We start from the raw sequence: 12467 nt of genomic DNA on the forward strand, positions 1-12467 counted from the left end.
CTTGCTGTCTTTGATAAGACATCATTGTTTTGCCAACTATTCTTCTTCTTCTTCTGCCTTGTAGAATGTAAGTCTCACTGAAATAAAAGCTTTGTGCTGTTTATGTGGTCATGATGCCTGTGTCTTCCATTTTTGTATTCATGTTGCACATTGTCATTGACAAAAATGATCAATAAAGCTTTTTTCCAAAATGATTTTTTAAAAAATTGTACAAATACATGTATTGTACATGTGCATGTACATGTAAATAAATGCATTCTTCTTAAGTTTAGGAAAGACACTTGTACTTGTAAATGTACCCAGGAATCAAGCTGCACCTGTTCTGGTAATGTCCTCACATTGAAACATTCTGTAAAGATCACACTGACAACACTGACTCTGAATTTCTCTCTTTACTGGTAAAACTGTTTGCAATGGTAAAAAAAAATGGTCATCACCTAAATGATTGATATTGATTTTATTGATAATTTTAGGAAAATACCATATCCATGAATTCAAATATGGTCAAAAAATTGAAAGCTGCAAAAACTAATTATTTAATTTCCACCATTTTTATTTCACTCAATCTCCTTCCTTTTCAAAACCTGTCTCCTACATTACCCACAATGCAATTTAGGTGCTGCGTGACATCACTGACCTGTTCACACAATTATCCGTACAATTGGTGTTGGTGCCTTTAAATGTTTGTATGTGTGGTTGCTACTTCTTAATGAAGGCAGACATAGGTAACAGTACCTCACATGATCACTGTACCTGAAACTGCCCCCCCAGTTAGATTATTATAGCTTTAGGATTGAGTGGCCATAAAACTAATAATGTTACCCATCTGTAAACAGAGAAGAACATAAACTGCAGAATTGACTTTAGTACTATTTAATTAAAGCTATACTCTGCTCCTTCACTGTTTATGCTCATCAGTGAATTTTAATGGTAATAAAACACACAGCCATAAAACATATTTTTGGGATATTTTTTTAATATTGAACTTGTGCGTATAACAGAACATCCTCCTTATAGTGCATCATAACTCACTTTGGTTTGAGTGTAGCTAACAGGTTGGACTCTCACAAAACATTAAGTAACTTCCCTTTTTCTCCACTGAAGTTGTTATTATACAGTGACAGGCAAGCATGAACCAAGTGACTAATTGAGAACGTGTATTATTGAAGGTTAAATGTAAATGTAATGCAATTATGACACTCTTGTAGTGTCTGAGACACAAGTCACCGCCTGATATTCCTACACAAAGGCACCTTGATCAGATTTTCTTACTGACAGGAGAACTTGTAATAGAAAACACAACACTTGTATAGAAACATAATAGAAAAGCTTACACGATTTTATAGGCTGAATAGTATAAGACCTTTTATCCAACATCTCTTTCAGATTTGTAAAAAAAAGACTCATCAACACACTCACATATAGAACTATTCACTCTAATCCAGACTTCATGTACACACTTTGACCTTTCTCCTCTGGTGAAAATACAATCACACTATGAAATACATTCCTCAGTTTGGCTCATGATAACTATCCAATCCCTACAGTCCACTGGCAGACTCCTCCCTCAGTGCTGAGGGGGTGGAGCTGAAGAGGCGTGGAGGACAGTGGTGGGGGAACACCCAGGCTCCCGGTGCTCCAGGAGTGAGGCAGGAGGGTATGGGTGACGGGGTGACTGGTGGAGGGAGGGACGAGACCGGCCAGGGAGGTTAGACGGTCAGCTACAGAGAAACACGGGGCTGAGCGGATGGATCGCAACGCTGTGTCTTCTGCAGAAGAGAAGAACAATATCAGTGCTGTCATGCCTCATTAAAAATTTATCAAATGCAACCCCACTGCTGAAAAAATGCTCAAAATTGAATGACTAATCAAATGCTAAGAGAGCATGTGTGCTTACCCCCGATGTCTTTGCAATTAGGAGGCGCCAGTAGGCTCTTGGCCTGCTTGTTGCCGGCCTGAGCAGCTCGTTTGAAATATTCAATCGCCGTCCTCAGATTCTGCTGCACCCCAAAGCCGCTCTCAAAACACTGACCCAGGAAGAGCAGGGCCGTGTCATCCTGCAAACATGGACACAAATAAACATGATTTGGGTTTGTTTTTTTTAAATCTACAAGAACAATCGTCCATATGTACAAGGACATAAATCACAAACTGAAACCAGGGACGTGAATAGGCACAGCAGTGTGAGCAGAAGGCTGAAGACGTCACTATATTAAACAATCATGATAGCTTTGTTCATTGTACCTCAAAACTGGTTTGTAGCAAGAGTAAGTAACATTATTACTTCAACAAAACTGCAGCAGAGTTGAAGAAGCATATTCTATAAATAAGCTGTTAACAAGAGCAGGTGATGGTGGGGATTCTCTGAGATGGTGCACTGGGAGTGAAGGTGATAAAGCCACAGATAAAACTCTAGAAGCATCTAGAAGGGTACTCACTCCACTCTTTGCCGCCATCTTCAGGTACCGGACAGACTTGCTCTCGTCTCTGACCGGCTCCTGAGAGTAGACTGAGGCCAGGCAGACCTGAGCCTGAGGAGGGAGGGAAACAGAGAGTTGGTTCACATTCACAGTAACACAGCAATCAGATGATTGTTTGTCAAAGCACAGATACAGCATTCAATTTCTCTATTAATCAATTAGTGGATTTACAGAAAATAAAAGGCAAATACTTTTGATAGTTGCTTTTGACTGTCCCTTGTCAAGCAAAAAATTACAAACATTCTTCAGCTCCAGCTTCTCATCTGTGCACATTTTCTGCCTTTTTGTGATACTTAAGTGAATATACATAAAGTTTTGTTTCCATAGTCAGACTCAAGAGTAATATGTGAAGTTTAAGAAGATGTCATGGCAATTTTCTACCTTGATGAGTCCAGCTGCAGCAGACTGTTCCAGTAAGCTGATGGCCGTGTTCAGTTCCTCTAAGCTCTGGTGCCCCCTGCTGGTCAGTAGCAGCTTTGCATAGCGGTACTGAGCCTGCGTGTGACCCCCAACTGCTGCCTGCCCGTAGTAATGCAAAGCCTTCAAATGCAAACACATGAAAATCATCTCAACATGTGTTCAGACTGATGGAGCACTCAAGAAACTTAAGTGTGCTGTCTGGATTCAAACCTTCTCTTTGTCCATGGTGACTCCTCTGCCCTTCTCGTAGCACACACCCGTGTTAAACTGGGCTTTGCTGTAACCCTGCTGAGCTGCAGCTAAGAAACATGTAAAAGCTTCCTCGTAGTTCTTACTCTTGGCACTTTCTAGACCTGCAATAAACAGAGAGAAATGAAGATATCAGTTGTGGACAGAAAACAAATAATGTTTATTCTGCAAAAAAAATAAAAAATTGTGTTGAACATTACTTGGTGTGTAACCAAGAAATCATTACCGATGATGTTGAGGATAACAGGGACGCTAGAGTCTCCCACGTGTTGGAAATTCAGTGCTGCTCCTGCCAACCTCTTCTCATCAGACAGCACATCCTGAAAACACAAACGAGGATAAATAACAAAACAATTGAGATTAGATTGACAGTCAGATAGTCAGTCAGGATTGAGCAAAAGATGCTGCTGTCTTAAAAGTAAACATCACACAAACTAAAGGAGGCAGTCTTTCACCTTCTCATTGGCATCTTCAGTCTCTGTGTTATCTCGGTTGGCATCATTTTGCAGAGGACAGGATGCTGACAGCAGTGATTCCTCTGTGAGTCAGGCAAGAATACATTATTATTTTCTTCCTCCCACACATACTAGGTAAACAACATTTTAAGAAAAAAATACATATCTGTCAACTTTTATGAGCAAGAAGGACAAAACAAACCAGGAATTGGAGATTCTTGATCGAGGAGTGCCCTCTGCTGGTCAGAGTCGGAGCCGTCAGCAGTCAGGTGATCCTGCTCAGTGCTGCTGTGAAGACTGGTGCCAACTGTGCTGCTGCGGCTGCTGCTGCCGCTGCTGCTGCTCTGAGCCAGAGACACATCTTCATTCTGTCTCTCTGGCACCTCCTGCAGACACAACACACTACTTCCTCTGGGCAGGACATCACGTTGAGACACTGGAGAAGCCAAACAGACAAGAAACAAAGTCAGGATTTGGATAACACGAGAACCATTTGTGAAAGAGTGAGATGGGTGATTTGAACATTTGTATTTTGTACATTTAACAGTTTGAACATCAAATATGCTTTGCCTTTAACCTGTATTGAAAAGATTTGTAAATCATAGTATTCTCTCTCTATTTATGTTGCACACAGCATGTACAACTACTTTTTTTTTGCATCGGGGGTTGTAAACTGTAAAACATCTATGTTCATACTGCTTAGTTACAGTGTCGTGATGAGGACTCACAGATCTGTAGCAGGATGCGATAGCCACACTTGTGCAGGGTTAAGGGCGCTATCAGGGCCCCAGTGATCGGACTTGGCTCAGTGCCTGAAGAGAATCGGGAGTGGATCCTCCTGCAGATCTGCATGAACAGAACGGCTGCAGCACCCTGTGAAGAAACATCAGCTTCACTGTCATCGCTGTCACGACAACGTGAGGTACCAACATACTGTATATCTAACGAGCGGCCGACCATGTGCCACAAAGACCCAACAGTCAGGTGTTCAACAGGTTTTCTCTACAGACTGACAAGTACGATTGCATGATATTGGAAAAAAATTCTTCTTTTTTTTTTTCTCGATAAATTTGCCTCGCTTGACATTACACATCCTGCAATGTGACTGCAGGGAATGAGCACATTGTGATGTCAATGCTGAAATGATCTATTGTGCTCATAAAAAAATGCCGTGAATAGAATAGAATATCAGGTTATAAATTAAGCAACCACATTCCCATATCCTGATACAGGTCATTTAAGATAAGATTTTATTGATCCCTCACCAGGGAAAACTACTTGACCCAGCAGCTTACAGCAGTGATTGAGGGATAGAAAATTATATATATATATATATAAAATAAATATAATTGCAGAAACACTGTACACAAAAAGGAAATGCACAAGATAGGTGCACTGTGTAAATGTGAGGTATATAGTGATGTGGATGTGAAAACACCACACCAAATATTTCCCCATATTCACGAATTTCTAGCACCAGTATGAACCCTGGTATTTTTATGTCTGGGACCCCTGGAAGACTAAGGGCATCGATGTGTTTCTAACGGGGATCCTTAAACACAAACAATTCCTTTGAAAAAAGTCAGGCCATCATGCACTATTTGTCTAATCAGTCTAGACTCAGTGAGAGGCCTCCTGACGTCTTCCTTTAATGTAGAACTGCGCTAAACTGATGTCATCCAGAAACTCACATGGGACACACTATTAAATGTGTGAGGTCTTTAATATTTGAGGATGTGATAAGAAAAGACGTACCAATCCCACAGCATCCAGAGCTGTGTAACGTGGAAGCTCGGCATGTTCGAACTGAAAAGTTCTCTGTTTCTTCCTCCTATCTCCATCTTCCTCTTTTTGAGAGCTGACAGAAAAAGAGCACACAAAAAATGTAACAATGAGAAATGTATATTTCTATTTTGAATCGATCGTATTAAGACATCACAGAAGTACGTATTCAAGTCACATGGCTTTGTTTCTGTTCCCTCAACAAGCCCTGTTCTTGCTTACAGCAGATGCTGCTGTATGATGCAACCATCTGAAAGCGAGGCAGCGAGTGTGCTACAGGCAGGGAACAGGTTCAAAGAGGGGGTAAAGGAACACGAAAGGAGAGGGAAGAGGGTGGTCGCTGAGGATTGACCTCAATTCAAAGGTTCTCTTTTCATCAGCTGATATTATGGCCAGTGGTCTGAGGGCGAATACGGGATCAAAGTAACTCACTCAATGCTTTTCTTTTCTTTTTTCTATCTGAGCTCTTGTCATCAGACCTGGTAGAAGTGTGAAGAGTGAAAAAGACAGAGGATTGAGATGGAGAAAATACCTGCAGTCGGAGGTGTGTCGAGAGGTGGAGAGGACAGTCGAGCTGTTGATGACCTCGTCCTCCACATGGTGGTTCTGTGGCAGTCGCAGGGGGTTGCTGCCGTTATATCGATGGAGAACTGAGGAGCGACGGAAAGAGAAAAACAGCAGAATTTAGACATAAAGTCCAGTGACTGAATATGAGTGAAATAAGTTTGTCCTCTTCAGAAGTATTTGACTTACAAAAGATCCTCCATAATTTTCAAATGCATTCTCGGAAAGAATGATGTTGAATATCAAGTCGAGAGACAAGAAGAGACGAAGATCTGACACAGTTATTACAAGTTACTTCTTCAGTTATAGGCAATTGTTGAGTTTTCTTAACTACTCTGTGTAAACCCAGGTAAATACTCATTATCTAATTCAGAGTTATAAGTGAAAATTTAACTCTCCAAATGTTTTGAACTGTACGCTGGATTTTGGGCAAATGACACATTTTTGCAAGTGCAGCGGATTAGCTGCACACTGCTCAAAACTCTCTCTTAATAAGACACTCTAACTAATCGAAATTAATTCAAGTGTATGCTTTTGCCTACAATAAGTACCAAATTACTAAGTCCTTTTCAATCATTTAGTTCATTTCTGAAACAATGATGGCCAGTCACATGACACATAAAATAAATTGGTAGCAGAGCATCTAATTAACAGTAAGGAATAACTTATGCCAATTCCTTGTGCAAATGGTAGGAACCCAAATGATGATCTGATTAGTGATCTTGCATACACTGACTGCATGAAAAGAAATCTGACCGTCTGAGTCAGTATCTACTTTAAAGTCTCTTCTGAAAATGAGCTTTCTTCAGAAAGCATGTCCTGATCTAATTAGCCTGCTTATTTGATTAATTTTAACTACTTTATCATTTTAGACTTTTTAGATTTTTGCTTATCTTGTACATGTTATCTCTTATGTTGTATCTTATTTCCTTTTATCCACACAAAGTACTTTGATAAGCGTTCTACAAATAAAATGTATTATCATTATTGTGATTTTTTTTTAAAAACAAAACAAAAACAGTAGTATCAAGATATTGTAAATACAAAGGTGTAGTTTTGCAGCATAATATTTGATTTGATTTGATTAGTTTTTTCCTGGATATATGTGTGTATCAGGAAAACACAAATGTAAGTTATGTAATCAGCAGTGACTCATCAAAAGTCAACATCAAGAAAAAAACAAGAGTAAGGATTGCAATAAGAAGTTAAGAAATAAGAAATTAAGCCCAGAGTAAAGACAATCTGGAGATGCACTGAACACATATTTCTGCACCCTGATCATTGTATCTGCACTGAAACGACATGTGCGAACAGGTGTTTCATGCTGTAGCTGTCTGTGAGTCTCTGTGTGTATACACTTGATACCGTAGTGTTTGTTTATGTGTGCAGCAGCATTACAGTCCAGCCTTACAGAGCCTGCAGACACACTTCAGTTGTGACAGCAGCTCAACCGGATCTGGCTCCACTGACGACCAAAATAAACCGGTTGGTGTCAGTTACAAGGACCGAGACACATTAGAGTCTTGACACAGTGTTTTCTAGTGTGCTAGCTGTTAGCTAAACTCGTGGACAGCTAACAATACGTTACAAATCACAACAACTGCGCTTTTGTCCAAACAAAAGTGAGACTTGGTGTTAATTAGTCTGCCCGTGGTAACAGCACCGCACTAGCTACTCGTTAACTAAGTGAAAGTGGGAGTGTATCGACTGTCAAAGACATTTTCTCTCACCTCTCCCGACAAAGCCTGAAACCCTCCACATGCTTCGTCTTCTACAGCAGCTTTAAGTGAAGAATTATCTCCGAGAAGACATGTTTAGGTCCACCCGGAGCGTCTTCTGGCCCCATGGATGACAGGAGCATGAAGCCTCACTCCTGTTTGTTTGGCGGTCACGAGACGTACCAGAGGAGGAGGCTCAACCCGGAAGTGTCGCGGGTGACGCAAGACTGAGAATGTTGGAGAAGCTGCTCGGCGCCTCCGTGTGGTGCGAGGGGGAACCACAGCCTAATAACAAACCAAAATGTGCCTTGAGTGTATTTCTGCAACATGAAGAAGGAGGAGAAGAAGCATTTATGGTAAATGAAAGCCTCATACATAATGTATTCATGAATGAAGTCAAGCAATTAGTGCGTAAGTGTAGATTGTGTCATGCTTGTTTATATTATTTATGCCAGTATTTATCTGAGGCTGTGTGTCTGTAGTTATTTACATAGAATCATTTGCCCTCCTGGGTCTGTTTGTTCTAATTTGTATGACATCCATATGTTGTGTGATGGGATGCTTTCTGCATACACATTATAATGTTTATTGTTGATTAATGTGTCAGAATATCAGTGATATAGGCTGATTTGAGTATTCGTGTACTTGATATGTTAACATTTTGGCTACTTTTGGGACAAGCAAAATAGATCATTTTACAAAATCAAAGAATTAAGTGAGTGGTAAATGTAAAGTGCTCGTAATAAGGCAAAAGAAAAGTGTATTTATCTGTCTACTGTGCTGCTGCAGCCTCTAAATTAAAGGGTAACTCCAGTAATTTTACTCATTAAAGTGTGTTTACAGGTCTTTGGGAAGACTACTGCTTATGTGCAAAAGTAGTATAAATCCTTTTGTTGCTCCAGAGGAAGCTGTATTTAATCAGATAACATATTCTCTGTGATATAATTTGCATTGTGGGTAATGCAGGCAACATTGCATTCTATAAAAAACAACAAAGCAGTGTCAGAGATATCACCTCTTTAACTCCACGTATTCATCTTCCTTTTCAAAACCTGGCACCTATTACCCACAATGCAACTTAGTTTCTGAATGACATCACCTGAGTCAACTTATTGACTATCATGTTTGAACCCAGTGCCTGCCGTTTGTTGGTGAATAAGCAGCTCCCTGTAGTACAACAAAAGGCTTTATTCTAATTTTTACACATATGCAATAGTCCTCACCAAGACCTGTAAAAATACTTAAATGCAGGGGTCACCAACCTTTTTGAAACTGAGAGCTATTTCATGGGTACTGAGTCATACGAAGGGCTAACAGTTTGATACACTCTTCTGAAATAACAAATTTGCTCACTTTGGCTTTAGTTAAATATGATTCTTAATGATACTCATCAATGTGAAGACACTGATTATGTTAATGACTTAACAAGGTGGGAAACAGATAATATCAATATTCAATTTACATTTTTAGAACAGGCCTGAGGGCTACTCATGTGGTCCTTGGGGGCTACTTGCTGCCCGTGGGCACCGTGTTGGTGACCCCTGCTTTAATGTGTGAAGTTGGTGAAGTTATCCTTTAATAGACTTTTTTCCCCCCACAGGATACATTTTGATTACATTTTGCACAGATTTTGCTTATGACATTAACAATGGCCCTGTTACATTCAAGAGTCCCAGTAAGTCATGACAGTGTAACGGTGAGCCGATATGCACAATACCAGGACCCTGACCCTGAAGCAGCTAAATGGAATTCAGCCATCATTAACTGTATCATTTACACACTGTGAACAATGGCTAAATGTCTGTGATTCAGGGGTTTATTCCAACATTGCATGACATTTATGGGACAAGATGCCTGTCTGTTAAGTATTAATTGTGGCTTTACAGAAAATGTAATTCAACATGTAACCCTTTGGGCTTTGAACTTTCATACTTTCAATGAAGTAAACCATCTGAGAGGTTTGGAGGAGAAATCACTTTCAGGTGAAACTGCCGACAATTCATCCACTGTCTGTCTCTCTTACTGCTGGAATATTCATTAACTTACGACATGAGTGAGACAGTGTGTGGGAGTTTTCTCATTTGTATTCAAATTGTGTTTTCCTCTGATGCACCTGCCGCATATTCAGAAGGCGTCTGAAACATGACAAGAGACCACTTTTCAGTGTGGGGTCACAAGCTAAAGTGGATCAAAACCACTTGTTTAATCTTTAAAAACGTGTTGTGTGTTACAGGCTTACCGCATAGCCACTATTTAAATGTGTGGACTCACCTGTTGTACTGATGTTTTTCTTTTTGTACCCTCTGTACCTTTCTGTACCTTCAACCCTTGAACCGTCGTACAGCCTTTTGTGTGAAAACTACCTTTTAAAAACGCTTCATACTGACATCTATTGTAAGAAGGACTGTCTATAACATAAAACAGGAAAGCACCAATTCAAATGATAAAGTAGCCCTCTCAACCATCTGAATGTCTGGAATATAGCTTTTATATCAGGTAATTCCAAACCATTCAACAGTAGTTTTTATATAGAATCTTAAAATTAACAGCAGCTGTTAGATGAATGTGGTGATTGAAAAGTAAAAAAGTAGCATTCAATGAAAATGCTGATGTACAAGTGCCTAAATTGTTCTTAAGTGGGATATTTGAGTAAATGTACTTAGTTACCCATCTCCAAAATCATGTTTGAACCCAGTGCCTGCCGTTTGTTGGTGAATAAGCAGGCAACCAGAAAGTCATAAACTCCAGTGACAGGGGAGAAATGAGATTTCAAATATTGCTAAGCACTGATTTAGTCCCCTTACAGCTTTAGATTTCTCGAACTTCAGAACTGGAGTACAGACTGAAACACGAGTGGGAACAAACTGCTCAATTAGTCAGCCCCGGTGGGACTCTGTTTCCAGCTCGCCGCGGTGTTTTCCATATTGCCCAGACAAATTTGGCCCCCAGGCGAATCAACAAACATTATTTGGCAGTACAGAGATCTTGCTAACATCACAAACTACTGCAGGCTAGACTTATTCGTCCAAGGAGGATGGTAAGTGAAAGACATGATGACTGTGTCACCATGGAAACTGGTCAAGGGAGTGAATTATTCCAGGTTTAATCTGACTTCACGACTGCCGATCCGCTCCCTCCAGCCCCCCTGTTAAACCCCCGACTGACTGGAAGAGTGTGTGTTTCCAGGAAGAGTCGGAGGCGTGCGTCACTGTTTGACCCGCGGGCAGAGCAAAGAAAAGCCAAACCGTCCTGCAGAGTGACTGATGGGCGCTGGACAGTTTACTAAGTCAACCCATGAACCTGTGAGAGGAATCCTTCATTCATCTGGATAGAAAGATGGATCAGTACCAGCCTCCTTCTTCACCACAACGCCTCCCAGCCCATTATACTTTAACACTGAGCACTGAGCACACCCTCTGATCCGGAGAAACCTCGCTGGATGTAACAGACATATGTGTCCTCGGAGAAATTCTGTGAGAGGAGAGAAGTGCTACAGGAGCAAGAAAGTGCAGGAAGTAATGCCAAAATATTGTTAAATGTTTGATCAGACTCCAGCATAAAGCTCGGTGGTCTCTGTGTTATTCATGACTATGCAGAAACCTCATTTGAAAATAAAATACTGCTTCTCTCTGCGAGCTGAATCTCCACAAATTATTGATTACCGTATTCAATATTTTTCTTTTCAGGTATTTATGTTTGAGCACTGCGACAATGTTGTGGTGCGTGCACCGGTTTTAAAACAGCATTTTAAAAACATGGTTCCCTGTTTATGCAGCCTGTATCTCTAATATATACACATGAGCCAATATTCAAAGGCAGGCTGGTGTAGAATTGAGATTGGTGGGGTAATATTCGTATGTTTACCAGTCTTTTTGTAATTTAATACTGAAAAGATAACAGCATTTTCTTCACATTTCTTGTTGCAATTTAAACCTCGTCTAGGCTCCTGACAGTCCTGCAGCACACAAATCAGGTAATAAAAAGTCCATCAGAGTTCATGAGTCTCCTGACACCACCTCTCAAATGGGTTTAAATCTAAAATTAGGTGGATTTTTGCATCATGACTTATTTAAAATGAGTTAAAGACTCGATTGACTCTAGTCCATCGAGTAGCTACAAGAGTGAAATGCTTCAGTTGGCATTTAATGGAAGTACTTCAGAGTTACCAAAAATTAAGGTAAATCCCCTTTGCAGTTGGTTGCGCATGTCGGCTATATTGTCCAGTGTGTGTGTACATGAACCTTTGAATATTGTAGCCTTCTTTATGACTGATCGGTAACCCTACAGCCTGGTAATGGGAATGACAGAGACACATTATAACATTTACAGCTCTTTTTTTTGTGAACAGTCTGACAGTGATCTGGGCAGAGGCATACAGTGTAAGGCACAGCTGCCTCCATGAAAACAATTCCTCTCGGGGGACAAAGACAAGACCTCTGAAGCTACAAATCTCTCCGCGGGCGCAATGGATGGCAAGACTTTCATGAAAAACTGACTAAATAACAGATTACTGGAATTGCGTAACTAATACATTACATTACTCGGTATAACAAAAAAGTACTCTAATGGATTACTTTGTAACAAGTTGCCCCGAACACTGCTTGTAACAGGGTGAATGGTGTCTCAGCCACTCCATCACATGTTTCTGCACTATGTAACTTCAGTGAGATGGTAGAGTCACAGCGTTACATGACTTCAACATCCAAGTTTTTAACACAACATCAGTTTTGATGGCATTTAGCACCTATGTTTCGTCTGACAAATTGTTACAGACCTGGGGTTTGTATTTGTTGTGTTAT

The 12467-nt window shown here is 40.4% G+C and overlaps 1 protein-coding gene and 1 long non-coding RNA gene across 3 annotated transcripts; one reads left to right on the forward strand and one right to left on the reverse strand.

The window, feature by feature from the left end:
* Positions 1-956: 956 nt before the first annotated feature.
* dele1 (DAP3 binding cell death enhancer 1) lies at positions 957-7850 on the reverse strand. Its single transcript, XM_037078066.1, has 12 exons — positions 7681-7850; positions 5919-6036; positions 5360-5462; positions 4333-4477; positions 3807-4040; positions 3605-3687; positions 3376-3469; positions 3111-3253; positions 2862-3020; positions 2439-2531; positions 1898-2057; positions 957-1769 (listed from the first exon to the last, which is right to left on the reverse strand). The coding sequence occupies exons 1-12, from the start codon at positions 7709-7711 to the stop codon at positions 1531-1533; spliced, it is 1602 nt and encodes a 533-aa protein (XP_036933961.1). The 5' UTR covers positions 7712-7850; the 3' UTR covers positions 957-1530.
* Positions 7851-7911: 61 nt separating this feature from the next.
* Positions 7912-11303, forward strand: LOC119008038. 2 transcript variants are annotated; one of them, XR_005071309.1, is made up of 2 exons: positions 7912-8024; positions 10855-11303. It is a non-coding gene; the product is annotated as an uncharacterized LOC119008038 (long non-coding RNA). The 2 variants fall into 2 exon arrangements; XR_005071308.1 differs by having other exon boundaries at positions 7919-8024; positions 10809-11303.
* Positions 11304-12467: the final 1164 nt, after the last annotated feature.

This window comes from Acanthopagrus latus, chromosome 18 (assembly GCF_904848185.1).
Source record: "Acanthopagrus latus isolate v.2019 chromosome 18, fAcaLat1.1, whole genome shotgun sequence".
Lineage (NCBI taxonomy): Eukaryota > Metazoa > Chordata > Actinopteri > Spariformes > Sparidae > Acanthopagrus > Acanthopagrus latus.